At 48.6% G+C, this 27613-nt stretch overlaps 1 protein-coding gene and 1 pseudogene across 2 annotated transcripts; one reads left to right on the top strand and one right to left on the bottom strand.

Annotated features, from left to right (window-relative positions):
• Nucleotides 1-27501, bottom strand: LOC136333493 (complement C3-like). 2 transcript variants are annotated; one of them, XM_066272713.1, is made up of 41 exons: nt 27369-27501; nt 27022-27229; nt 26377-26551; nt 26139-26209; nt 25955-26043; nt 25793-25875; nt 25469-25556; nt 24155-24257; nt 23937-24057; nt 23558-23673; nt 22771-22911; nt 22480-22689; nt 22065-22274; nt 21251-21412; nt 20860-20989; nt 19882-19962; nt 18116-18313; nt 17818-17929; nt 17430-17518; nt 17193-17332; nt 16586-16792; nt 15884-15935; nt 15624-15710; nt 15304-15507; nt 14463-14538; nt 14082-14250; nt 9840-9935; nt 9541-9694; nt 8525-8697; nt 8195-8353; nt 6824-6883; nt 5829-5919; nt 4436-4481; nt 3323-3410; nt 2937-3023; nt 2608-2713; nt 1771-1860; nt 1407-1490; nt 1234-1323; nt 958-1093; nt 1-550 (listed from the first exon to the last, which is right to left on the bottom strand). In XM_066272713.1, exons 1-41 carry the CDS (start codon nt 27437-27439, stop codon nt 418-420), a joined length of 4986 nt encoding a protein of 1661 aa, XP_066128810.1. In that variant the 5' UTR covers nt 27440-27501; the 3' UTR covers nt 1-417. The 2 variants fall into 2 exon arrangements, 1 of the variants encoding a protein (XP_066128810.1); XR_010731046.1 differs by lacking the exons at nt 1-550; nt 958-1093; nt 1234-1323; ... (2 more) ...; nt 2608-2713; nt 4436-4481.
• LOC136320173 (17S U2 SnRNP complex component HTATSF1 pseudogene) lies at nt 10252-12778 on the top strand (annotated as a pseudogene).
• Nucleotides 27502-27613: the final 112 nt, after the last annotated feature.

Raw genomic sequence — 27613 nt, 5'->3', positions numbered from 1 at the left:
TATTGTACTTTACTTTTATTTATTTATGACTTTTAAATTAAATTTATCAAGGTGACACTGGTCAATTCTATTTTAGATATGTTGTTAAAGCAAGTATCCTTGAGAAGGTGACATTTAACACCTCCTCCAAATAAGGGAAGGGTTCAAGCCATGCAGACACCTGGAGGAAGGGTAGAGAGGACAGTGAATGCAAAGGTCTTGAGGTGGGAGTCTAACTGGGCGTTGAAAAGACCTGAAGGAGGCCAGTGTAATTAGAATGGAGGAGGAGAGAGGGAGGAGGCAGGCGCAGGCAGTGCTGGGCAGGCTGTGCAGGGCCCCCGCTGAGCAGGAACAAATGTCTGGAGCTTGGATATGATATTTCCTGCTCGTGATCTGGAGTTAAGCCCAGCAGCCCAGGCCTATTTGGGCCTCCGGGTCTCAGGACTTGCAGCCATGGGTGCTCACGTATTCTGAAAATCCCTCCAGCTGGCCCAGCAATTCCTTCTTTTCCACGTCCCCACTCGCCGGCCAATGCATGAGGAACGTCTCCTTGCCCAGGACGTAGACGTAACTGTTGGTGAGAGACAGCAAGAGGGTGAGAAGAGCCTGGAGCCTCCAGAGGCACGGAGACCTCCTTGCTTTGCACCTCTGCCCTGCTTGGCGCCTCCCAGAGCCTCAGCCTTTAAGGTTCACTCCTCAGGGCCATCTAAGCCTTTAGTTCATTCACCTGGGGATTGAAAAAGGCTGACTCTTTACTACCCCGTTGGGAAACTGAATCTACATCTGCATCTACAGCGTCTGTGTGAATGGTGCTCCTTAGAGTGGTGCAGCGCATAGCCTGCTCCTCCATATAGGCAGCTCTGAAACCCAAGACTCTCGCTGGCAGGTGCAGTAGAGACTGTGACACCAGGAACTGGGCTGTGGTAGGGAAGGGGTCCCAAAACCGAGTCCCCAGGGCAGCAGGAGGTCCCCACGCACTCAGATGTGACTCTCCACAGGTCTGATGCCTGGCCCATGATGAGGTATGTCTCTTTTTCTTGCAGCTCCAGGGAGTTGTGGCAGGTGGTGTGAGTGATGAATTTCTTCATGGTGAGCTGTATGGCAGCGTCCGTGCCTGGAGGAGAGGAGGCCCAGTGTATGAGTGTGCACAGTCCAGGCCCTCCCCAACAATGGGAACCCAGAGTAGGGGCCCACACCACCTCCTCTGCCACAGATCAGGGACCCACACCTTCTCCACTGCCTCCTGGGACATACCCCTCTTGATGATGGCTTGGAGCTGCATGTTGTAGTAGATGTAGGGGTTGGAGGCAGAGGCCTCCACAGACTCCAACCTGGCCTTGTAAACTGGGGAATGGGGGCAGGAGGACTTGTGTTGGCATCTGGCCGGCAGGTAGGCCTCCCTGTCTCCCGCCATACTCCAAACTCACCGAAGTCCACGCCTGCCTCACAGGCCGCCAGCTGGAGCTCCTCCTGCCTCAGCCGGCTGCTGTCCTTCAGTGTGGGGCACCGTTCTGGAGGGTGAGGGGGACAGCTGCTCTGGCTGCACTGGGGGAGGGGGCTTCCTTCCATCAGACCCCCATCGGCCCCAGGTCCCTGGGTCTGGCCTTTCTAGTTTATGTGTGTCAGTCTCTGTCTCTGGGTCTTCTTTTCTGTCTCTTTTTGTCTCTATTTTCCTTAACTCGCTGTCTCTCCCTCTCTGCCTACACTCAGCCCAGCCAGCACTCAGGAGGTGACAAAGGGCTCCCAGACCTTAGTCTGGCAGCCCCGGCCCGCGCGTCCTCACAACCTCACCCTCGGCACATCTGCAGACATCTTTGTGGCAGATCTTCCGCAGGTCAGATCGCTCTGTGGGCAAGTTGTAGAAGGAGCTGCACCTCCGGGCTGCGAGAAGGGGCGCGAGCCTGGGTTTGGCTTGGGTCTGAGTTCCTGGGCTAGGGGCGCCCGCCGGTTCCACCCCCAGCACATTCGTCTCCCTCAGTTTCCGCAGGGCAGAACCCAACCACCCCATTCCTAGCAGGCCACACCCAGTCCCTTCCAGGCTCCGCCCAAACACCTTCCAGGCCCCCCACCAATCTGACCATCCAGGAAGGCCATGCCTTCTGCCACCACACCCTTAGGTTTCTTCCATGATCCTTCTTGCTCTCCACGACCAATGTCCAGGCCTCTCTCAACCACACCCTAGTTCCCCGTTCCTTGCCCCGCTCCTCACTCTCCCTCTCTCTCTCTTTTTTTTTTTTTTGTGTGTGTGTGGCAGAGACTGAGAGAGTCAGAGAGAGGGACAGACAGACAGGAACGGAGAGAGATGAGAAACATCAATTCTTCGTTGCAGTTCCTTAGTTGTTCATTGATTGCTTTTTCATATGTGCCTTGACTGGGGAGCTACAGCAGACCGAGTAACCCCTTGCTCGAGCCAGTGACCTTGAGCTCAAACTGGTGAGCCTTGCTCAAACCCGATGAGCCCGCGCTCAAGCTGGTGACCTTGGGGTCTCGAACCTGGGTCCTCCGCGTCGGGCGGCTCTATCAACTGCGCCACCGCCTGGTCAGGCTCGACCTTCCCTCTTGACCCTGTCCTTCTCAGTCCTCTTCCCCTCGCAAGACATGCCTCCATCCCCAGATGCCCCTGCTTACAAGGCTCATAGTAGTCATAGACTGTGACCTGGGCGGCCTGTAGGAACTCCGCCTGCAGCATCCTGTGCACCCGGAAGCCCAGCACCGTGTTTTCCTTGTGGGAGAGCTAAAGGAGGAAGTCCTGTCTGAGCTGACCAGGGCCGCTGACCACGGGGCACTGACCACAGGACCCTGGTCATAACCACTGACAATACACGTGGCTTTGACTACTGAGGTGCTGACCTCAGATGGCATGGCTCTCTGGCAACACCACCCAGGAAAATATTGCTAACCACGAGTTCTCTGCCCAGTGGGCTGCCCACAAGTCTCTGGTGAACACCTGGCCTTACCTTCTCCAGGTAGAGGACAATGGTGCTGTCGCTGGATTTTGTCTTAGTTTCATATTGGAAAGCATACATCTCCACGTCGCTCGTGAGCTGGGGCAGAGGGTGAGGATTGCAAGTTGGCAGAGATCCCCAAGGCCCACAGCCCTAGGAGCTCCAGCCAGTGTGGAGTACTTCTCAAAATTCCCAGTCTTTGTCCAATTAACTTCAGTGTTGGGGAAACTAAGGCACAATCAGGGCAAAGATTTGGCTATTTTAGGCAGGGAGACAACCAGTAGTGACCACGGGACACTGACAAGGGGTAGATTCTGCCCTGTGCTCACACTGGGAGTACGGAGTATTGCCAGGGCACCCCATCCTGCTCAGCAGTGTGCAGGTGGGGCCTACATTACCTGTTTGAGGTCATCATGGTTGGGGTAGAAGCCAGTGAGCAAGGACACCTCTATGATGGTCATTGTGGCCTCTCGATCACCCTGGAACCTGGGAATTTCACAACTCCAATTTCTCTTTCTCCTGCCTCTCCCCCCATGCTCCCACTGCCATTATCTTTAGCCTGCAGCAGTGCAGAAGGCTCCTCCGTGGTGTCCCTCTCACTCCTCTGCCCTCAAAAACACACAACTTTAACATATAGGAATCTGATATGTCACCTCCTTGCTTAACAACCTTTACCAAATGCCTTGTCTTGCCCTCCCATTTCACCTTCTCACACCCCAGAGCTTAAATGTCCATCTCTTTCTTGTCACTGGACCTTTGCACATGCTTGTCTTTCAGCCTGGAATCCTTGCTTCTTCTTCCTCTTTCCCCAAAAATATCCTTTCATCTTTGCAATCTTAGCTGATGCATCATTCCCTCTGGTAAGCCTTTTCTGGTCCACACATCAGAGCATTCTCTCATTTGCTCTCCTGTAGCTTCTTGGAGCTTTCCTTTGCCACATTTCATCACAGTTGTCACTTTACATTAATTCTGAGTGATTATTTGGTTGTTTGTCTCCCCTGATAAGCTGGGAGTTTCACCAGGCAGGAAGGAGCAACCTTGCACACATCTGTGCCCTCCAGCTCCTAGAACAAAGCCTGACACCCAGTAGGTGCTTAATGCACCTTTTCTTTTTTTCTGGGGTAGACTTGAGAGAGGGCATTTGGGAGACAGAGAAGGACTGGTTGAGGGCTGGGGTGTCTAGAGATGATGAAGGATGAAGATGAGGAAGAACCATGGGGCTTGGAGCCAGCTCTGGGCATCTGGGGCCTGTTCACTGTGGTAGAACCTACTATCCTAGGATGTAGCAAGATGGGGGCTTGGTGATAGACAAACATGAGAGGCCAGGGTAGGGGGCAGAGTGAGGGACAGACAGGGAAGGGCAGGATGGGGGGTGAGATGAGGGGCAGGCATGGAAAGTTCGGCTTAGCTGGTTCCCACCCTCCACTCAGTACACAAAGAGCTGCTAAGGAATCTGGATACCAGGATGTGAGGCTTTCCTCCTGCCCCATCCAAGATCCTGGTGCCCTGACCTTGTTTCCATCCGGAGTTGGAAGGTCTCTTCCCCCTTTTTATTTTCTGCAGAGACAAGGCAGAAATTTAGAGATTGAATAACATAGCCCTTAAAGCTAGCTTTCTGGGTTCAAAACCTGACTCTGCTGTGTGACTTAAGGCAAGTGGCTTAACCTTTCTGTGCTTTGGTTTCTATAAATGGGATCCTAATATTCCCAACCTGACTGGGTTGTTGTAAGGATTAAATGAATTCATACAAGTAAAGCACTTCACATAGTATCTGATCAGTGCTTTATTATTATTACATTTATGGTACAATTATTATTATTATTATTTCAAGAAATGGGGTCCAAACGAAACCTTGGTCACTTTTAGTCCCTAAAAGTTGGCCTGATGAGACTTGTCCTCCTGTTCCTACAGTGAGCTCCCAATGGCAGTGTTTCTCTTGTCTCCTTCTTGGTCCCCCACACTGGGAACTCTAAATTTTGTCCATACCCACTGCCTCCACCCTGATCTAGCCCCATCATCTACTGTTGGACCAGTGCAGTCACCTCCTCCTTAGTCTCCACCCTTGCTCTCTACAGTCTATTTCGCCCACAGCCATCAGAGGGAGCCCACATAAACCCGTGCTGGGGTACCTCCCTCCTCTGCTCAGAAGTCTCTATGGGTCCCATACACTCTGACCAAAAATGAAGTCCTCCCAGTGGCCCACAAGTCTCTGCACCACCTGCCTCCAACACCAGTCCAACATTTTCTACGAAACTCTACCCCTTGCTTCTCTGTAGCCACACTGATCTCCTCACTGTTTCTCAAACCAGGTGAGCTCATTCTTGTTTCAAGGCCTTTGCACCTGCTGTTCTGCCTGCCTGGAACATTTTTTCTGAAAATCCTTCATGGCTCTCTCTCAAACTTCTTATAGTCTCAGCTCAAATGCTACCTCCTCTGAGAGCTTCTCTTAGACCTCCTCCAAGTCTGTGTGAATTTTTGTGCTTTATTTTGTGTGGTACTTATCATAAACAGTTATTTTACTATATATACTGCTCACAAAAATTAGGGGGTATTTCAAAATGAATGTGAAGTGATATTATAAAATATCCCCTAATTTTTGTGAGGAGTTATATATTTATTTTTATAATGTAGATTTATTTATATCACAGAATAAATAATAGTAGGAGAATGATATATTTTTATTGTTGTATCATTAGTTGTCTCTTCCTATGGTTCCAGGAAAAAGGATATTTTTCTTGTTTATGCCTATGTTCCCAGGATCAGAAAACAAGGCATGACACATAGTATATGCTCAATAAATATTTGTCAAATGGCTGACTAAAGCAATAAATGTGTTTATTGAACCATAGATAAAATAAAAAATAAAAAATATAAAGGGCTGGGCATGCTCAGGTTCAGGCTTACCTTTAGGGGCACTGTGAAGAGTAGCATTCAACTGGTATTGGTTGCATGTGTCCTCCCAGGACTCTGGGGACCTGTGGTACATGGTCAGGATCTGCCAGGGCAGGGAAGATATCAGAGCTCATCCGCACCCATTCCCTTCCCTCCTCGGTCCAGTCCTTGCCTGTCCCACTCTCTACCTCCATGGGGAATTCACAGCCAAGCCTGTGCCCCTCAACCCCTGAGTGCAGCAGCCAAAAAACCCTATAGAGTCTAACCCAGCTCTGTATAATAGAATCTTCTGCAATGATGGCAATGTTCTCTCTCTGTCCTGTCCATATGGTAACCACTAGCTGCATGTGGCTATTGAGTATTGAAATGTGGCTAGTGTGACTGAATATTAAATTGTATTTAATTTTAATACAATTAAATATAATTGAGATTCAAAGAGAAGTGTGACATGCCCAAAGTCACACAATGGCAAAAATTTAACCATGACCCCATTGCCAGAAACAGGAGAACTGGCTGCCTTAAATTTAGTACACAAGAGGACTGTGCTCCTGGCCCAGGATATGGGGCCGGAAGATGTAGTGGAGCTGTTGGCTCAGGCAATGGAGAGAAGACAGGAGTTAGCCACCAGGGATTGGGAGGTACCCTGGTGGGAGAATCTTCTCTGGGTGGGGCAAAGGAAGGAGACACCCCTTCAGAGACTCAGCACAGAAGGGGCAGAGGGGTCCAGTAACCTCTGACTTCTACCTTCTTTGACTCTTGACTCAGCAAGTGAAAAACCTTTCCATTTCCCCACTTGTTTCACAGAGTCCATATTTTTACCAACTTTCCCAGGAATGTTTTGAAGTATCTTTAGCTTGGTTCATAGCAAATAGTAGTGCCTTAAGTAGTAGCTAATTTTTTTGGCTGATTTTGATCTTGTCTTGGAGTTTAGACTTGCCTCTGTTTCCATCAAGTAGGGGCACTTTGAGCTCCATCTAAGGATCCCAAGGATGGGACCCCTGACCTACCGAGATGGTGCCTTTCCCACTGCCACTGGCTTTGATCTCTAGGTTGTCTTGAGCAGAAAACTGAAAAGAAAGGAGAGGAAGATTTGAGGGCAAAGGAAGCAGCAAAACATGGCTTAAATGCAATGAAGGGGGAGGAAAGATGGTTTTACTTTTCCTTCTTGATAGAGCATTTGTGGTGTCTATTGTGTCATAAATCAATTACAACTGCTGACTCAGGCTGTGTCCTAATGTACATCTCTCCAATCTATCCTCTTTGCAGTGTCTCTGAAGGTCCCACGCATGAAGACCCAACACCCTTCTTTCTGGCATCTCTGCATCCACTCTTGTTTCCCTCATATATTCTTCACTCATGAGCCAGAGCAAAATTTTACAAATTCACATTCAATCACACCCCTGCTTAAACCTCATTGCTATTCTTAGAACACTCATGCCTCGTGGCCCTTGCACTTACTGTATCCTCTGTCTAGATACCCACAAGGCTCACTCCATTCTTTCCTTAAGGTCTTTGCTCAAATCTCATCTTCTTGGAGACACCTTTCCTGACCATCTTGTCTAAAATGTCAACTCTTTGATGTCTTCATCCCCCTTCCTTCTTAATTTCCCCCCAATAGCTCTTGTCACCATTTAAGACATGACATATTTTACTTATTCACATCTCTTTATAATCTGTCTTCTTCATCAAAATATAAAATCCTACAGGGACAGTAATTTTTTTTGTCTTATTCATGGTCATATTTCCAGCACTTTAAACAATGCCTGGCACACAGGAAGTGCTCAGTAAAAATGTAACAGCCTGTCCCATGGTGGCACAGTAGATAGAGCATCAAACTGGAACAGTGAGTCACCAATTTGAAACCCTGGGATTGCCCAGTCAAGGCACATACAACAAGCAATCAATGAACAACTACAGTGAAGCAACTATGAGTTGATGTTGCTTGTTACCCCACTACTCCCTTCCTCTATTTGTAAAATTAATAAATAAAATCTTTTAAAAATATGTGTCAAATGATTGAAGGTAAATATTGCCTAACACCAGGTTATTTTTTCTTTTACACACTTATTTCTTTCTCCTGTTTTTAGAAAAGCTTAAAATAAAATATATGTGTTGCCTTACTTTCTTTCTAGACTGTAAGTTCCATGAAAGCAGGGACCACAGATCTTTCATAGTGTATCCCCAATGCTCAGGTGCTCAGGAGAATGCTTGGCACACAGTAGGTGCTTAGAAAATGTTTGTAGGATATATATATATATATCCATCCATCCAATTGTGTGAGATAGTTTTGGAGAAGGAAATTGGCAGGGATATGATTCTTGGCCTCATTCCCAATGTCGCCTCTGTGTGGACTTCCCATCTGCCCCTGAGTGTCTTACTTTTGCTGATCGGGGCTGGTAAGCATTGTTCTGATTGATGACCCATTCCACATCCAAGGATTTCTGGGGAGCGCTGATTTGGACGCGGAGATCCCGGACATCCTCGAAGGGGACAGCTTCGCGAAAGCGGGTGAGGGCCTCGATGGCCACAACCGTGGTCTGGGAGTTGAGATGGGGTCTCGGATCAGCACCACAGACAGCGCCCCAGGAGAACCGGGGGCGTCGAGTCAGCACCGCGGACAGCTTTCGGTGGGCCGTCAGCGGCAGCATCTTGGCTAGCGTCCACCCTCACCTCCAGTCCAGCTCCCACCATTCTGAGGCCCGGGTCACCTGGGTGGACTTGAAGCCACCTCCCTGCTCCCGCTTCTCCAGCAGCCACTTGGCGATGGCGTGCGTCTCATTATGCAGACCCAGCTCCAGCTTCTGCATCAGCGCATAGGCCGTGGCCTCAGTGGTGTACAGGGATTTCCAGTCTTTGTCCTTCACTGGCCAGTAGTTTTTGTCTAGAAGATGCATGCCCACCTTGTCACCAAGATCTGGGCCCACCTATCTAAACCTGCCTTCTCCTGATGTCATCTGGCCCAGCTTTTCTCATCTGCTATTTTATTGAGCACTTTACATGACACTCTTTGAGGAGGCATATAGACATTGTGCTTTCAGAACAACTTTAGGAGATAGACTATTTAGAAATGGGAAAACTGAGTTTCAAAGAAGCTTTCCCCGGTCTTTCTAGTTCCACTGAAAGGGAGTTCTCCTAACTCCACTCCTCTGGAACTGAGGAATGGGAGAGGATGGGATAAGGACCCTTGCAGATAAGAGAGAACAGGTCATGGGAGGCAGACCTCTTTGAATTTCCTACATTTAATAAACTTTCCATCTTTGACCATGCCAAACACTTTCCCACTTCAGGGCATTTGCACATGCCACTCCCTTAATTTGTAATGCTATCGGCCTTTCACAGAGGTATGTTTTTCCATCTTTCATGCCAGCCAAAGGGGTCCCCTTTTCACAGAGGCCACCCCAGCCCCCACAATCTCCCCTTCTCATTTCTCCCATCCACTTTGTATGTCTCATATCAGCACTTATCTCAATTTGTAATTCTCTACTTGTTTGTCTTCTGCCTTACTCCCCCAAGGATGGTGGGAAATGTGAGGGCAGTGACCCTATCTGTCTTGTTCACCTTGGTTGCTCAGGGTCTGAGCTCAGGAACTGGCACACTATAGGTGTTCAGTGAATGCTAAATGATGAATCACACATTGCTGGATTTGAGATCACACAATCTCCCTCTCCCCACCCCCACGACTGTGGTGAGTACACAACTGCTGAAGAAGTGACCCCATACTCACTACGGCTGGCAAAGCTGTCCAGGTGGTCATTGGCATGGGGGCTCTTGGTGCGGGCCAGAGCATAGGAGGCTATGGCTATAGCGAAGGTTGTCTGAATGTCAGGGAGGCGTCTCTCCAGGAAGCCACGAGCTCTCTCCATGCTGGCAATCAAATTCTAGAGAGTCAGAGAGAGGAAGCTAAAGGGAGGCGATCAAAGGAAAGGGGTCTTGGAGTTAGAAGAGGGCTATGAGGATAGCGGAGATCCCTGGGTGTGGGGGATATGGCACCCTGAAGATCCAGCCCTCCTCTTTGGGTCCTACCGGTATCTCCTGGCTGCACAACTCCTTCCCCTCATCAAGAGAGATCAGAACAAGAGCTGTGAGGGATACATCTGCCTCAGAGCCTCGGTAGCCACCCTGTGGATGCAGAACCACACACCACGGCCCCATTAGCACCTTGGAGGCACCTTCCCCAACCCCTCCTGCCTGACCTTAAAAAGCTCCCAGGTGCTCAGCTCTAGGCTGGATGATGCTGAAAGCAGGATGGAGGGAGAGAGAAAGACATAGAGAGAGAGGGAGAGGGAGAGAGAGAGAGGAAGAGGGAGAAACCATCTTGAAATTTGCCTGTGTGGGTGGGATTTGCTTACTAACAAGAACCAACAGACTTCCTGGCGTTGCCTTGGGAGCTACAGTCGCCTCAGACCCCGTAGGAGGTGGCGGTGGCTCGCGCGCGCTTACACCGCGCCCTGGATTCCGCCGAGGCGCCAAGGCCCGGCGGAGCGAGTCAGCCTAGTCTCGGCCTCCCGGCTCTCCTGGACGGTCCCCGCGGCTGAGCCGGCACCATGAGCGGCAACAGCTTGGATGCGAACGAGGACTTTGATGAGCAGTTGCGAATGCCAGAATTGTTCGGAGACACCAAGGACGGAGACACCCAGAAAGATCCCGGTAAAGAAACCGATTCTTTTGGGCAGCAGCCAGATGACACCCCCTATGAGTGGGACCTGGACAAGAAGTCTTGGTTCCCCAAGATCACTGAAGATTTTATTGCTACATATCAGGCCAATTATGGCTTTTCTAATGATGGTGCATCCAGCTCTACCACCGATGTACAAGATGTTAATGCTAGACCTGATGAGGAATCTCCACAAAGAACCCCCCCCCCCGAAACCCACTGATTCCAAAGAGAGGGGAGAAAAAAGAAAGCCTGAAGCAGGATGGCTTCATGTGGATGAAGACCGAAATACAAATGTATATGTGTCTGGTTTGCCTCCAAACATCACAGTGGATGAATTTATACAGCTCATGTCCAAGTTTGGCATTATTATGAGAGATCCTCAAACAGAAGAATTTGAGGTCAAGCTTTACAATGATAATCAAGGAAATCTTAAAGGAGATGGGCTTTGCTGTTACTTGAAGAGGGAATCTGTGGCCCTTGCATTAAAACTTTTGGATGAAGATGAAATTAGAGGCTACAGATTACATGTGGAGGTAGCAAAGTTTCAACTGAAGGGGACATATGATGCCTCTAGGAAGAAGAAGTGCAAGGACTACAAGAAAAAGCTGTCTCTGCAACAAAAGCAGTTGGATTGGAGACCTGAGAGAAGGGATGAACCATCTTGCATGCGCCACGAGAGAGTTGTCATCATCAAAAATATGTTTCATCCTATGGATTTTGAGGATGATCTGTTGGTGCTGAATGAGATCAGAGAAGATCTTCGAGTAGAGTGTTCCAAGTTCGGACAAATTAAGAAGCTTCTTCTCTTTGATAGACACCCCGATGGTGTGGCCTCTGTGTCCTTCCGGGATCCAGAGGAAGCTGGTTATTGTATTCAGACCCTTGATGGACGGTGGTTTGGTGGCCGACAGATCACTGCCCAAGTGTGGGATGGAACTACAGATTACCAGGTGGAGGAGACCACAAGAGAAAGGGAGGAAAGGCTGAAAGGATGGGAGGCTTTCCTCAATGCTCCTGAGGCCAGCAAAGGTCTTCAGCATTCACAGTCTCTCTGTGCTTCAGAAAGGGCAGGGCCCTCCAGAGTAAGGCATTTTTCAGAGCACCCCAGCACATCTAAAACGAATGCTCAAGAAGCCGCAACGGAAATGATGTTTGAAGAACCTATAGATGAAATGAAGTTTGAGAAAACGGAAGATGGGGGAGGATTTGAAGAAGATGCTAAAGTAAGTGGCTCCAAAAAAGAGGCTAAAGAAGGCTGCCTTGAAAGAAAGTCTGAGGAAAGCTGGCTCAAAAGAGAGCATGAAAAGCACCTTGCAAGAGAGTCAGGGGAAGGCAGTCCCAAAGAAGAGTTTGAAGAGGGTAGTCCTAAAACAGAGTCTAAAGTGAAGGGCCCGGGAAGAGAATCCAAAAAGAGGCGACTCAAAACTGATTTTGAAGAGAATGGCCTTGAACAGAAGTCTGGAGAAGGTGGCCCCCAAGGAGTCTGGAGGAGAGAACGGCCCCCAAAAGGAGCCTGAAGCTAAGTCGGAAAGAGAATCTGAAGAAGACTGCTCTGCAAAGCTATTTGAAGAGGGGTTGGAAAAAGAATTTGAAGGAAATGGCCTGAAAAAAGAGTTTGATGAGAATGGCTCTGACAGGGAGTTTAAGGAAAAACAATCTCAGAAAAGAGTTAGAAGAAAATGACTCTGAAAAATCAGAATTTGAAGATGACAGCTCTGAAAGAGCCTTTGACAAGGAAGGCTCTGAGAGAGAGTTTAACGATGAAACAGATGGAAAGGAAAGAGAGGTAGATACATATGAAAAAGCTTTTGACGATGAGTCTGACGAAAAAGAGAACGAAGATGCAGATGAAAAGGGACTTGAAGATGACGAAAGGGAGGACGAAGATGATGCAGATGAAAAGGTGTTTGAATATTCAGATGAAAAAGAAGTAGATGCAAAAGAGGATAAAGAAGGTATAGATGAAAACGTGTTCGAAGAGGAGGATTCCAATGAGAAGGTATTTGATGAAGAATCCTGTGAGAAGTTGTTGGATGATTCTAATGAGAAAGGGACTGTGGGTGGTTTGGGGAATGTTCAGGAAGAAGGAGGCCTGTCCACAGGCAGCAGCTTCATCTTTAGTAGTGATGATGGTGATGATGATGATATTTAATCCTTCAAACTTATTTTTGAGGGAAATTCCTGTCTACGTTTTGCCTATGTTCCAGGGTAATTATTAGTAGTGTTACATGATCACGTGCATAGTGGTAGGACACTCAGATTAATGCATTGACATTTTTGTTGTTACTGTACTTAATATTTTCAATATGTTAATTGGCTATTCAGTTAAAACTTCATAGTATAATGTAAGTAAACTGGATACTCGTTTTTTGTCAGATTTGTTACATGCATGCAGAACATTTTAAAAATATTCTAATTGAAGTTTGTGATACTCAAAATAAAAATATATATGCAGAAAAAAAAGAACCAACAGCCATAGATAGTGCTGTGCCAAGTTCATGACCCTATCTCACAGCATTCTTGAAGCAGTTCCATTTTACTGATAAGAAAACTAAGGGTCACTCCTCATTGTCAGTAAATGACTGACTTAGAGTTTATCCTCTTTAGTTTCCTAACTTCTACCTTCAACCCCTGTATCAAGTTAAATGGTGCTCCTACAAGATTCATGTCCACCCAGAACTTCCAAATGTGATCTTATTTAGAAATAGTCTTTGCAGGCACAATTAGTTAAGAAGAGGTCATACTGAATCAGGGTGGGCCTTATACCTAATGACAAGGGTTCTTTTTCTTTATTGTATTCTTTTTATTTTCTTTGGACTAGTGTTCTTTTCTTTTCTTTTATTATGTGAAGGGGGAAGGCAGAGAGATAGATTCCCACATGCACCCCCACCAAGATCCACCCGGCAAGCCCTCTACGATGCTCTGCCCATGTTTGTTAAATTGTTGAGCAGACAAATGAATAATGTGATAGATGCAATGATGGAGACAAGCACAATACTGGTATTTAGGGGAGACTTCCTGGAGGAGGTAATGCCTGAGCTAAATCTAATCAGAAAACAATTTGTCTGGGTGAAGAAGAAGAAAGGGATGAGGTGTGGGTATTCCATGCAGAGAAGGTAGCATAAGCAAAGACTCTGAATTAGAGGGACCTGGAAGCTGGGAGTAGGAAGGAGGAGGCTTGGGAAGAGATACAGAAGAGATGGATGTCTCAGTAGAGAGATACTGTTGTGGGCAACTTGAGCCATGGAAGGTGTTTGAGCAGGAAAGACCTCCCAGTCTGCTTGAAAACTGTTTGTGGAGGGACACTTTGTAGGGTTGGGTGTGTTGGCTGGAGCAGAGGGAGGACTCAGGCCCAGTGGGTGGAGGGCCAGGATGGATGACTGACTGCTTGAAGTGAGGATGAGGGAGAGAAGGGGTCCCAGATGTACCCAGCCTCCGTCACATCATAAACAAGTTCAGTGTGGTCCAGAGCAAGGGGAGATGATGCTAGGGGCTGGGCCTTGGCTGTTTCCTGTTCTCATTCTACCAGGCTGGGGGCCTGAACTTCCCTTTTGCTGTGGCAGAGCCCTGGCTTTTGTTTAAAAAACTCAGGGGGGGAGGGTGAGCACCTGCATAGATGCCATGACTATGGGGCCCTTCTCCAAGAACTGCCCGTCCTCTGCCTGCCTCTGGGTGATGATCCACTTGGCAATGTCACAGAGAGAGTGCAGGTCAATCACACCGCTGGTCATGATGGAGTAGGCCAGGGTGAAAACTCGGAACACGTAGCTTGTGAGCCTGTCAGGAGGGCGAGGGGTGTGTGTTATTACTGGGAACAGCACCCAAAGGGGATCTAAGACAGGGGCACCTACACTATGCAAGAATCTACATGGACCACACTGCTTCAGACTGACTGCAGGCTGCCTGGCCCAAGACCCCACAACGTGGATACTCCTGGGGTCATCAAGTCCCAGGTTGGCCCCATGAGCTTCCTCCAGGGCAGTTCTTACCAGGTGCTTCCTGATTTCCCCTTATGGATGTGGTAGGTGCCATCTGCGCTCCTGTGGGTCAGCATCCGGGTGTATCCTGAGGAAACAAGTCGGGGAAGTCTTGTGGGGAGAGTTGATGTTGGAGTGTGGCTGGGAAGTTATTAGCCATACTCCGGAGGGGGAAGGTGTGGGTGTGAGTTGGGAATGCATTCCACTCAGATACAACCTGGAGGAGGGACTGTTCAATCTGTATACAGTGAGAGCTGCAGGGCCTGGATGGAAATGCAGGTCACAGCCAGGCAGGAGCATGGCAGCTTTATCCAGGAGAACCCTGGGAAACCACCCTTCAGGGGAAGGGTGAGACCGGAAATCGCTGCTCAGACAGATTATGGGAGGTGAAACCCAGGAAAGGGGTCACCCTGAGGGACCACTATCTGGGCATTTTCTTGGGTTTTTTTTTTTTTGCTGCAAACAAAGGGTGTCAGCATGTCTGTGTAGCATGAGGGAGGTCACTCCTAGGTGTAGTCTTTGGGGACACCTCTCAGGTGTATTCTGAGCATTACTATTTGGGTGTTATCTGAAGGTTCCCTGAGGGCTTACTGTTTGAATGTAACATCTGGAGTGACAGTGTCTGGGTGTTACCTGGGGAATGCTGTTGGGAGCACCTGAATGGAGCACTGGTGTCTGAGAGTAACTGGGAGGAGGGAGCCAGTGTCCAAATTAGAAGCATTCATCTCTGGTTGTTAGGTGGAGGTTTGGATGTCCCCTGGGAAAATGTCAGCTCTCAGGTGTAACTGGGAAGGAGGCCACGCTTTCCTGGAAAATCCCATCATCGAGGGCATAGGAGAGGACCTGCTCTCACCACTGACAATGTTCTTCATCACTTGGGCCCTGTGTTCCACCCCGACCTTGCCCCACTGGCCCGTGGCATCCAAATAGCGGGTCAGGATGATCGCAGGTGTCAAGCGGCTCAGTGTCTGCTCGGGGCAGCCCGTCGGGAGCCTCAGCAGCTCATGTGTTTCTTTGGAAGTCAGGCTGCCCAGGATCGTTTCACCAAGGATGTCACCTGTCAGGTGGGCAGGGTCACCATAGGGGTCACTACTAACCCCTCCTGCTGCTGTGCCCTGGAGGAGCCAGTTACCCCTCCCCCCTGCCCCCAGGAGCCAGCTGTACCCTAAGCACCTTGGACACTGACAAACACTTCTGCCTCTGTGTTGGGCACCTTGTTCAAGAGTTCTGTTCTTGGAACCAGCTCCATCTGGGTCTGACCTGAGCAGACACAACCTTCTATAACAAGCTGGTACTGGGGTTGGGGGTGTCAGAAGGCACAGAGCCCAGAAGGATCTTGGGCTGCCAATTTGCCCTGAGCCCCTCATTTTAACCCCTCCCTCTTCCCTGGCATGTCCTTAGGACCCCACATGCCCCCTGCAGACCCCACATACCTTGAGGGTTCAGGACAATGCTATGGGATATTTTTTCTATTTTTCCCCCTGCCTATGGGAGGCAATGAGGAAGCAAGTTAAAAACAATAGCAATAGTGACAATCACAATAACAACAAGAGGAGGCATTGCTTAGCTAGTGAGAGCACAGACTCTGGAGCCCTAATATCTGGGTTCAAATCCCATCTCTTCTGCTTTCTAGCTGTGTGATCTTGGTCAAATTACTTAACCTCTCTCTGCCTCAATTTTCTCATCCATAAAAGGGGGAAAATAATATTTTCTACCTCCTAGGGTTGTTCTGAAGATTCAATGAGCTAATTTTCTTAATACACTATACTGTAAGAGCTAAACATATGTTTGTTAAGAAAATAGAGTGTTATTGATGAGTCACACATGGGTCATGTGTAATTTTCACAGCTCTGATTATTTGTGGATATGATAATTATCTACATTCTGTCAAAGAGAAAATGGTGGCTCAGAGAATTTAAGTGAGTTGCCCAAGGTCACACAGCAGAGACAAGATTTAAACCCAGGTCTGACTCCAAAGTTGTGAAGTGAGGGTTCTTTGATTGAATTTTGAAATCAATTCTCATTTTACTCTCATCTGGGAGGCCTTTTTATTGATCCTGGGCCCACCCAACCTCCCAAGATCACACAGGGGAAGTGCCACTATTTACTGGACAGCAAGGCAAGGCATCTATTACCTGGACCACGAGTGTCTTCTTCACGTGGTCTTGAACCCCAAAGCCCACAACCTTGACCTCCACATCCACTTTGCCTATCTCAAGTGGGAGAAGTATAAAAGGCACCATCTTGGTGGAGGTGGGGGGCAGGACCACCACCTGACGGGATGGGGCTCCTGGCTTTGATGCGCTGCACAGTGGCTCCTTGTGGGGGAACTCCACACGAACCTGGGGCAGGGTAGATAGTTGGGGGTCCTGATGTACGGGTAGCCCAGGAACCTGTAGTCACAGCCCCCCCTTGTCGTTGCCCTGAAAATCTTGAGTAGGTGACAGCACAGCATGGTGATTACTAACAAAGACCCTGCTGGCTTCACACCCCTGCTGCCATGTCTGTGCTGTGTGATCTCAGAAAACCCTTTAACCTCTCTGTGCCTCAGATCTTCATCTCTAAAGAATAATAGTGTCACCCATCTGCTGGGGTTATTGCAAGGTTTAAATAAGAAAGTACCTTAGAAGTTTTTGAAAAAGGCCACCACTTTGCTGGCCCTTTCAAATAATGACACACTCCACCCCTTTATAAAACACACCATCAGGTATTTGGCAGGAAGGGGAGGGCTGGAGGCTTCACCTTGGCCGGGCGGGTCCTGAAATTGTACAGCACAGCCTGGATCTGGACTTGCTCATTCCTGACCACGGAGAAGGGCAGCTTAAGGTCCACAAAGAATGGTTTCCTAATTGTCAGCTCAAAGGGTTTTGAGATGCAGAGACCTAGAGCCAGGAGATCATGTTGAAGCTGAGCAGAAGCCCACTCTCCTGGGGCTGGATGTCTTTCTGTTCTCTCAGCATTGGGCTTGTGGGGGGTCACCTTGTCCAGCCTTGAGGCTGATGGCCACAAACTGCCAAGTGGTCATGGAATCTGGCATGTTCACAAGAATGTCGAAGTGGGAGATGGTCCTGGAAGTGGCAGGGTGGTGGGGGCATCAGTGAGTTGGTGCTGCCTGGACAGTGCCTCTGTCCAGGGGTTATGATCACTAAGGAGGGGGTCAGTGGGTTGTCCCACAAAAGACATCATTGTTAGAGAGTCATCATTTCAGGGGAACCACTGGGATCTGTATTCCTACCCAGGGAGGTTCCTATCATGGGACTATGCTGAGAACTCAATGTCACCACTGGTGGTATTGGCCATAATGGATATCTACTGATTCATGGAAGGGCCAGGGACCAGATGCTGGTGTGGGGAGTGGTGTTCTTACCCCAGTTCACTTTTTGGCAGAGTAATTTTCCTCCAGAGCCAACTTTCAGGAAACAAGGTCCGGACAGGCAGGTCTTCCAGGAAGATGTCTTCAAAGTCCTCATCATCATCCGCTGTGGGGAGCAGATGTGGGTTGAGATCTCCTTTGCATCTCTCCCTTGGTCAGCAGAACAGGCTCTTCAAAAGGCCTTCCCACCCCATTTCCCCAGGGCCCAGATCTCTCCTTGACCTGTCCCATGGCACTCCCTGCCCTTTGGTGGAGGTTCCCAACGCTATGCTTCTTGTTGTGACCCCCTCACTTGTCCCCAGAAGCAGCTGATCCTCCTGGGCCTCCCGAGTCAGGGCCTCAGACAGGTGGCAGCAGTTCAAGAAAGCGGTGACACAAGCTGGCCCATGACGGACATGGCGGGTCCTCTCTTCACACGACAGCCCCACTGGGTTCTCCCGGAGGCCAGCTGCGCAGCACTTTCGCTCCAGCTCTGTCTTGAACTTGCTCACTGTGGGCCAGATTTAGAGGGATGAGGAGGGACTGAGCAGGATCTGAGGGAGCTGGGAGCCATCCATCTCAATGTCGTGTATACTTGGCCTCTATTTACCCGTAACTCTGGCAGATGCTGGTCCTAACATTTTGCCTGTGTTTTCCTCCTACAACTTCACATTGAACCCATATGGTGAGTTCTGATCAGAAGCTGAGTGACAGAGAGGTCAAGTCACTGGCCTAGGGTCACATAGCTCACAAGTGACACAACTGGGACTAGAATCCATGTTACTATTGCATCCCTTCCCCTCCCTCCTCCTCCTTGTCTTTCTTATTTTTTGACACAGATTGGTAATGCCATGTTTGTTTATGAAAAATGAGACTTTGACTCCCAGTTTTTATCATGTATTTTTGAAAACATAAAGCTTGCTGTAAAGCATGATGTCAAATTGTATGCTTCTAAATTAACAAACCGAAGGAATGCACCTAAAGATAAAATTATAGCAATTAAGAAATCTTATTACCCACCATATAACATGATTAGAATATTTATAGTTAAATAATATATCTGATCATCATCATAAATAAAACAATCATTCATATTATAAACTTTCTTCAAATGGTTAGCATGATTTTTTATATTGAAATTAGAGTTACTGTTTTACCTCGATTTTTATTAGATTTTACTTACTTCCCTTTATTTGGATTCATCAAGTCCTCAGCATTGTCAAAGAAAATGAAAAATCTAATATTCATAAAATGCATGTTTCTAACACCAACCAGTGGTGCTTCCCATCTTCCTTGAACTCCAGGCTCAGAGCTATATATTATTCATTGGCATTCAGTACCCTATTTCTACCTTTGTCTACATTCCCTCCTACATCACAGAAGCCTCACATCGAAAAACATTTCCCAGATGTTCTTGGTGCTGGAGTGCTAGTTCTGCCACATGCCTTATGAAAGAGAAGCAGAGATCATTTCCCTGGTGGGAGAAAGATGAGAAGCACCAACTCATAGTTGTGGCACCTTAGTTGTTCATTGATTGCTTTCTCATACATGCCTTGACGAGGGAGGGGGGCTCCAGCTGAGCCAACAACCCCCTTCTTAAGCCAGCGACCTTTGGGCTCAAGCCAGTGAACATGGGGTCATGTCTATGATCTGATGCTCAAGCTGGATGAGTCCTCGCTCAAGCCCACGACCTTGGGGGTTTAGAACCTGGGTTCTCAGTGTCCCAGGTTGATGCTTTACCCACTGCGCCTCCACCTGGTCAGGCTCTGTGTTGTTTTTTTAGTGAGAAAAACTCCATGTTCCACTATCTATCCACCAGCCTCATGAGAAATTCTTGGCAGAAGTTTCCTGAGATTTCATGCATTGCGAGAACTGCAGTGGGGATGATTCTGAGTCCCAAGAAGCAACCTTCAGACTTCCACTACTAGAGCCCGTCAAGTAATTTTGAAAGCCCCAAACTCCTATGATTCAATCCCTCCCTCCCTGCTGGAAGCACCTAGAATGATCCTGGTTTTCTGTTTTAAGCTTTGATGAATATAGTAGGGAGGAAGGAGAGGTGCATCCAGCTTTAGCTCTGACCTGCATTCCTCTTGGTCTCCAGGCTTTTCAGGGAGCGGCGGCGGCGCTGGCTGGGAGGTGAGCTCTGGGGGCAGTGCCAATCTGGAGAATGAGGACAATTGTCAAGATCATTCTCAATGCCCTGGATGACATTTATTGGGTGCTTACTGTCTGCCCGGGGCTTATGTGCATCACCTCATTTTATTCTATGGGTACTTCATATTCAAGATTCAGCACTTAAATCTATGTGGTCTGCACCAAGTCACAGCCTCTCTGGGTGTTACACTCACCAGCTATGTAAAATGAGTATAATCACAGTTCTATCAGTGGGATCACACATATGAAAGTATTTAACACTGGATCTAGCTTGCAGTAAATAGAAATTGTTATTAATATCACTATTTATAGCTGAAAAAATACATTCCTAGCTGTCCCCAATATTCATTTTCCTCCCCTCATCTGTGGCAACCAAACCTCCATCTTTATATATCACTCAGAGTGAAGAGTACATTTCTCAGCTTCCCTTGCACCTAGGCAGGGCCATGTGACCGAGGTCTGGTCAAGAAGATGTGAGAGAAGTGTCCTCTCCTTTCTTCTTCCCTTCATCCAGCTGCCTGGAATGAGGTCCTGATGAGGTGCCATCTTGGAATATGGCAGAACAGCAAGCTAGAAAGAGCCTCAGTCCCAGAATGATCTCTGCATTGTTACTGAGTGAGAAACAAACTGCTATCTTATTTAAGCTACTGTTAATTTTATCTCTGATACACATGGTCAAACCTATATCTTAACTAACACAGAGTGAGCTGCTTGTATTATTATCCCTATTTTTATGGACAGAGAAACTGAGACTCAGAGAAGAAATATGACTGCCCCATGGTAAATGTCAAGATCCTGAATATTAGCTCATCTGTTTGATGCCAAGCATCATGTGCTTAACCACTAGACGCACTGCCTCCGCCCCTGCTCCCGGCTTTCCCCTTCCTGTCCCACTACCTGTACCTGAGCTTGCCAGGGTTTCCATCCCTGTGCTTATCTTCAGGTCCAATCCAGCATCCTTGAACACAGCAAGTCTGTCTTTCCCACTGCCTGCTGTGCAGCCAATGTCGTGCTCCTCCACCACATTCCAGACCTGGGGTCAAGAGAGGAACCTGGAGTTGGAGCCTGTGTGACCCTCCAGGGGAGGTGCAATGGTGCACTGTAATTGCTGGCTCAGGTAATAATGCTCACACTATCTTCCCTTTATTGAGACCTTACCACCTGCCGATCTCTGCTGTGCGCTAGCTACTTGAATCCTTGTAACCGTCGATGTAGCCAATTTTACAGTTGAAAAGATGAAGGTCCCACTAGAATGTCCAGGCAACCTTTTGACCCCAAATCCACATGTTCTCACCTTCTTCTGTGTGAGCTTGTGTTTGCTGTTCAAGACATAGACAGCCTTGTCCACGGCCATAAGACCCACTGTGGCCTTGGCATCACCTGTCACCTTTATTTCCACCTGGCTGTGGGGCTCCAAAGAATCCGAGAGTTCTTCATTTTTTAAGCCAACCTTCAGCTGAGCCAGGAAAAAGAAATATGTCAGAAAAGGAGGCTCAGAGGTTACCAAGGGGCTTCCCCAAGTCCACTTTCAGGTTCATGCTCCCTACAGCTCTGACAGAGCATTAGGGAACTCCACCAGACCAATCCCAACTCCACACATTTATTCGCATTGTCTCTACTCCTTAAGTTGAGCTTTTAAAGCTGCGTCGCTTCCTCTTACACTCACCTGCCCCTAGGCTTGGACAGACCTTCTCCTGAACTTTATAATGCAATGTACAATTTCTTTCTTTCTTTTTTTTTTAAATTTTTCTTGAGTGAGAAGTAGGGAGGCAGAGAGACAGACTCCCACATGTGTCCTGATTGGGATCCACCTGACAAGCCCCTTATGGGGTGATGCTCTGCCCATCTGGGGCTGTTGCCTTGTTGCTCCATAACCGAGCTATTATTTTAGCAGCTGATACCAATTTGCTCCAACCGAGCCATGGCTGTGAGAGGGGAAGAGAGAGATAGAGAGAAAGGAAGGAGGATATGGTGAAGAAGCAGGTGGTCGCTTCTCCTGTGTGCCCTGGCCAGGAGTTGACCTTGGGACATCCACATGCCAGGATGACATTCTACCACTGAGCTAACTGTCCAGGGCCCAGTGTACAATTTCAAGGAGTTTGGCTCACCGTTCCCATGCATCTGTCATTTACATCGATCCATATGGAATCAGCTACCAGTTCAGGGTCCTGGCCAATGCCTCTGGGCAGTAAATAGAAGGCCAGGATGCGGAAGGAGGGCAGCATCTCTGAAGTCACATCAATAATGGTTGATGTGTAGACACTCCCAAGACTTTTTAACTGATTCTTGGCAAACACGATCTGACCCTTACTCAGGACCTTGGAACAAGGGAGGCCAAAGATGAGGAGAGTAGGACCAACCCACCAGGGAGGTCCTCAGTCTCTTGGCTTCAGTTCCTTGGCCTGAGCCCACCCCAGATGGTCCCCACCTTCACACCATGGTTCACAGTTCCTCCAACTCATCTAGCCAAGATTGTCCCAGTAGAAGAACTCCTTGGCTCAAGTCCTGGTGTCAGTCTCTCACCAGGATAGTGAAGTGAGTGATCTGCTCCTTGGTTGCAGGATTTCGATGTCTTGTGTTGAGGCTCAGCTGGATGTTGCTGCCAACTTCTGTGTCTAACATCTTGACCTCAATGTGTAGGAAGTTCCCTGACCCATCTTGAGTTGAGTAAGGCCAAGCTGTCATATTGACTGATGCCTGATCTTCTGGCCGAAGATCTTCATCAGTTCTCACCTGGGGAGATTGATGGGCAACTAACTTCTCAAGCCTTTCGGCTTATACAACCCCACTCTTTCTGCCCCATAGGATTGGTACCAGGATAGGGAGCTGCTCCAGGTCTGCATCTGTGTTGATGGTCAGAGTGGCCACCCCATTGGGTGAGGTGAACACTTTCTGGTTTTGGTAGCGAATGAAGACTCTGGAAGCTGGGGACCCATCAGGATTTGAGACGAAGACCTAGGGTGGAATGTGGGGTGAGATAAAGGACAGGCCTGAGAGTGGCCTGGAGTGAGAGGGTAGTAACTGGGAATGCAATCTGGATAAGACTGCCTCGTACAGTTGTGCAAGCTGAGCACTGAACAACACCAGGGATACCATTCATGAATGGCGCCCCCTAGTGTACTGCAGTACACAACCGTCTGAGGTGGCCCTGGGCGTTGGTGTGCCCATGCAGTAGGGGTAAGGTAGAATCGGGTGGAGAATGTAGGAGGAGACATGGAGGGCTTGGGCAAAACTCAGAGTAGGATTCATAGTCAAGTAATGCTCATCAGACATCTCAAAGTCACCCCAAATGAATGTATGAGAAAACAGTATGCTTACCGTGCAAACGTAGACCCAAGATAAATCCCTAAGCACCATGTTCCAGCCTAACTGTGACTCCTAAACGCCCAGAGTAATTCTGGAACATCACTGTGCTTTGGGAAGACCTGGGTTAAGACTTGAGGAAATCTTGGAATTGATCTGGGGAACATGATGGACTCAACTCTCAGAAAGATGAGTTGTCAGGGTATGTGAGTCCAATGAGGGTTTTTATTTCCTGGGGGGAAGGCTGTTTGAGGGTGGGGCCCCTGAGTCTTTGGGTGGGGTAAACCTAGACCCTGACCCTAAAATGGAAGGGCATCCCCGGTTTGAAATACTGGGGTGTCCTGATGAACTTGATGTTGTACGGGATCCGGACGATCTTCACCCCTGAGGTCTCAGCCTGGACCATCTCTCCCCCTGCAGAGACAAGGGGCCATGAGGCCTGTGGAGGAGGTTAATTTCTTGGGGGAGTGACAGAGTGGTTGGTATAAGAGGGTCATCTTTGTGATGACAAGGAAAAACAGTAACAATTTCAGCTCTTTCCAGCCCTTCTGACATTTCCCCATTTCTCTGATGAAGGAACTTAGGCAAGAGGGAGACTGAGGTCACGTGGGTGGAATGTCTGGGTTGAGAAAGAGCAGTGTCCTGACCTCAGCCATGGGCTTGGGTGAGGGTGGCACCTGAGGAGAACACGGTGACGTTGACAAAGATTGAGGCCCCTAGGAAGTCTTCTTCTGTGCCTTGGATTGCAGCCATCAGTGTGTTTTTCTGGAGGGAGACCTGACCTTGGCCGTTAGAGATCTGCTTTTGGGCAGGAGAGAGGAGAGGAGATGGTTTCTTGGAGGAGTGAACGAGGGTTGGGTGAGAGGAGCCTGGGGAAGGGTCCAGACTTGGTCACCTCCACCCTCTGCAGGGAGCTTTGAATAGAGATCCGACGAGAATCCTGCTGCACTCCGAAGATGGCCAGGGCGTGTCCATCTACCGGCTTGTTGAATATATACCTGGGAGAGAAAGCACTGCTCCACTGGCTCTGAAGTGCCCACACAGCCTCATGTGGCTGCAGAGATGACCTGTACGATCTCACAGGGCTGTAACGATGGCTGTGGAACTTTGGGAGGGGCAGAGGTGGCCTCTAGAAACTTAGATGGTTTCATTGCAGACCCCCCCAAATCCTGTAAGGTGACAAATATGTCACATAAAGCCTTGTTGGGTTGTAAATGTGGCTTGTGCAACCTCATGAGATGGTAGAGGTAGCTCATACAGCCATACGAAGCCAAACAGAAGTCTGAACAACCCATGGGATGGCAGAGGTGGCCTGTGCAGCACGATAAGCTTCAAGAATGATCTGTACAGCCTGATCAAGTGGTGGCACAGTGGATAGAGCAGTGGTAGTCAACCTGGCCCCTACTGCCCACTAGGGGGCATTCCAGCTTTCATGGTGGGCGGTACCAGAGCAACCAAAGTATAAATAAAAAGATAGATTTAACTGTAGTAAGTTGTTTTATAAAGATTTATTCTGCCAAACAGCGAAAATTTGACATAAAGTACTTGGTAAGTAATTATTATTATATGCTTTAACTTGCTGAAACTCTGCTTTATAAATTTTATAAAGTTACTTCCCTACTTTATAAATCACCATTACTGTGGAACTGGTGGGCAGTTAGAAAATTTTACTACTAATAGAGATACAAAAGTGGGCGGTAGGTATAAAAAGGTTGACTACCCCTGAGATAGAGCATCAGACTGGGATGTGGAGGACCCAGGTTCGAGACCCTGAGGTTGCCAGCTTGAGCGCAAGTTCATCTGGTTTGAGCAAGGCTCACCAGCTTGGACCCAAGGTCGCTGGCTCGAGCAAGGGGTTACTTGGTCTGCTGAAGGCCCGCGGTCAAGGCACATATGAGAAAGCAATCAATAAACAACTAAGGTGTTGCAAGGAAAAACTGACGATTGATGCTTCTCATCTCTCTCCATTCCTGTCTGTCTGTCCCTATCTATCCCTCTCTCTCTCTGTCCCTGTAAAAAAAAAAAAAAAAAAAAAAAAAAAAATATATATATATATATATATATATATATATATATATATATATATCTCATGGGTTTCAGAGAGTGCCTTTATATATCTGAAGTGTTATAGAAGTGGCTTGCCTCTCTCTACCCTTCGGTTTCTTGGTGTTTTTGGTCCTCTGGCCAGGCTAAGCACAGGGGGACTCACCGGGCCTGGATGTTCACACCCAGAGCTTCATCATGGAGGTAGAAAAACGTCTTGTCTGGGATCAGCTGGACTTGAAAAGATGGGAGCACTGGGTGGAGTAAAGGCAGTGGGTACCCTCAGCAAGTGACCATCTACCCTCACCCTCTCCCTGTCCTGCTCTTTCCCTGGTGACTGGCAACCCCCAAGGACTAGAACATGCGGTCCTGTGCTCCAGCACCGAGCTCAGGCCCTGGCACACAGTAGGTGTGCCACAAGGCCTCCTTTGCATCTCCAGCCCTGTTTCTGGCATGCCTCACCTCTCCCTCCCCCTCACACCCTGCTCACCATACTCCTTCACATCAAATGCTGCTTTGAACTTCTGCTTGGCCGCACTTTGGTAACTGGCTTCGATGCTCCAGGTCCCAAGACTGAGGCAAAGAAAGTTAGGAGAGATGGAGACTGAGAATACCCTCCTTCGCTCCGTCTCTAGGGCTCCCAGCAGGGCACCTGATGAGCTCTGGGAGGTGGAAGGAGCTCGCGAAGAAACCGTCCTTGGCCAACAGATCCTGTCTGATCACAGTGATTCCTTCCGGGTTCTGTGATGACAAGGGGAAGGTGGTTCATGTTCCCAGGCCTTGAGCACATGATATAACCTGTGTCTGGGATCCACCCTCTCAATAAAAGAGGCCACCTTGATGTCCAGAGTGAATGTCCTGCCTACAGGATCCATCTTGTGGTTCACAGTGAACACCCGGTATTGAACTGGAGAAGGAGGGAAGACTGAATGTTGGATAGAGTTTGAAGAAGGGATGCAATTATTATGATCTTGGGCAGTGGGGAGGCCTTGGCAGGTGGAATATATTGGGCATTGGAAGAGGCCGAGAGTGACAGTCAACACCTGCCCAAGGCCAAGTGCCCAGAGGCTGTACCCAAGTGGTCAGGGGTGTAGATGGTCTTGTCCGTCTGAATGAAGATGTAGCCAGCATGGGGAGCCACCAGCACAATCTTCTCCATGAATGAGGAACTGGAAGTGGATGACCAGCTTACCCGGATGGTAACATACTGCTGCCCTGGTTGTGGGGGGTATACCAGGCTCTCGGGAATCTGGGGAGAGATGGCCACACTCCTCAGACCCTGCTGAGGTCTCTATCCCTGGGAGCAAAGCCCTGGGCCAGATCTTGGGAGAAGCAATTGAATGGAGCCCTCTGGCTCTGCCTTTGGGAGCAGGGTCGCCTTGTGTTGCTATGCAGTTCGCTCCTGCACAAGGACATTCAGCCAAGTGGAGATGTGATCCAGTAAAGGCTCAGATTTCTGAGCTACCAGCAGAGGGCATCTTTTATTAATTCACAGAGAAGCATCATTTAGGTTAATCATGGCCCTTCTTGAAGCCCAGATTTTGGGTGATTTTGGATTTTAAAATGGACAGAACATAAGAGAAGCACTAAGTATATACAAACCCTGACTCTATTCCCTAGTGTCTTTTGTGGGAAGTCCCTCCAGAGTCTGCCCCTCTGCACCCTTGCTGCTGGCTGAGAGCCTCCCTTTTTGGCCACCCATCTTGGCCTGTCACCTACCATCACAGATGCCTGGCTCATAAAGTGGTTTTCCGGTGAAAGAATGAGCCGGCTGTCAGCCACAATTATCTTCTTCATGGGGAAGTCCCACACGTTGAGGGTCACCTCGAGGGTCTCAGTAAGGGGCTGCCTGGAGTTCGAGTGAGCCTGTACATGGATGTTCTCAGGACTGCCAACCCGCAGAACTCGAGGGGTCACCAAGATATACCTACCAGTAGACAAACACAGGGCACAAGGAAACTCCAGGGGGGAGGCGACAACAGAGACAGGTGGGGTCTAGGCAGGGAGTCATGAAGGCGACAGATGTGTAAGCTCTCAGCAGATTCCCCTCAGTTTCTCAGACTTACAGTGGCTCAGCATGGGTGAGGGGGATCCCCAAGAGGAGCAGAATCCACCCCAGGGACCAGGGCACGTCCATTGCAGTAGGAAGGTGATGTGGGGCCGCTGGCCACGGATGCTTGTCCTCTTGTTCACCCTGGCTCTGGTCTGTTTGCCTTGGCTTGTCTGACTGAGTTAATATCTAAACAGACATAGGGAAGAATCCCCATAAGCCCAATGGGAGCAGAGCGTGCTGCTCCTCCCTTCACAGCCA

The sequence above is a fragment of the Saccopteryx bilineata genome, chromosome 1, assembly GCF_036850765.1.
Source record: "Saccopteryx bilineata isolate mSacBil1 chromosome 1, mSacBil1_pri_phased_curated, whole genome shotgun sequence".
Taxonomy (NCBI): domain Eukaryota; kingdom Metazoa; phylum Chordata; class Mammalia; order Chiroptera; family Emballonuridae; genus Saccopteryx; species Saccopteryx bilineata.
Note: the sequence above shows the minus strand (reverse complement) of the source record. Positions and strands in the feature narration are given on the sequence as shown.

Excerpts from the sequence above, each read along its gene's own strand:
- LOC136333493 (XM_066272713.1), bottom strand. The coding sequence starts at position 27,439 with ATGGACGTGCCCTGGTCCCTGGGGTGGATTCTGCTCCTCTTGGGGATC. Across the intron at positions 20,990-21,250 it reads ACAAGCTCACACAGAAGAAG|GTCTGGAATGTGGTGGAGGA; the intron begins GTGAGAACATGT and ends TCTTGACCCCAG. Across the intron at positions 18,314-19,881 it reads GGAGACCAAGAGGAATGCAG|TGAGCAAGTTCAAGACAGAG; the intron begins GTCAGAGCTAAA and ends TCTGGCCCACAG.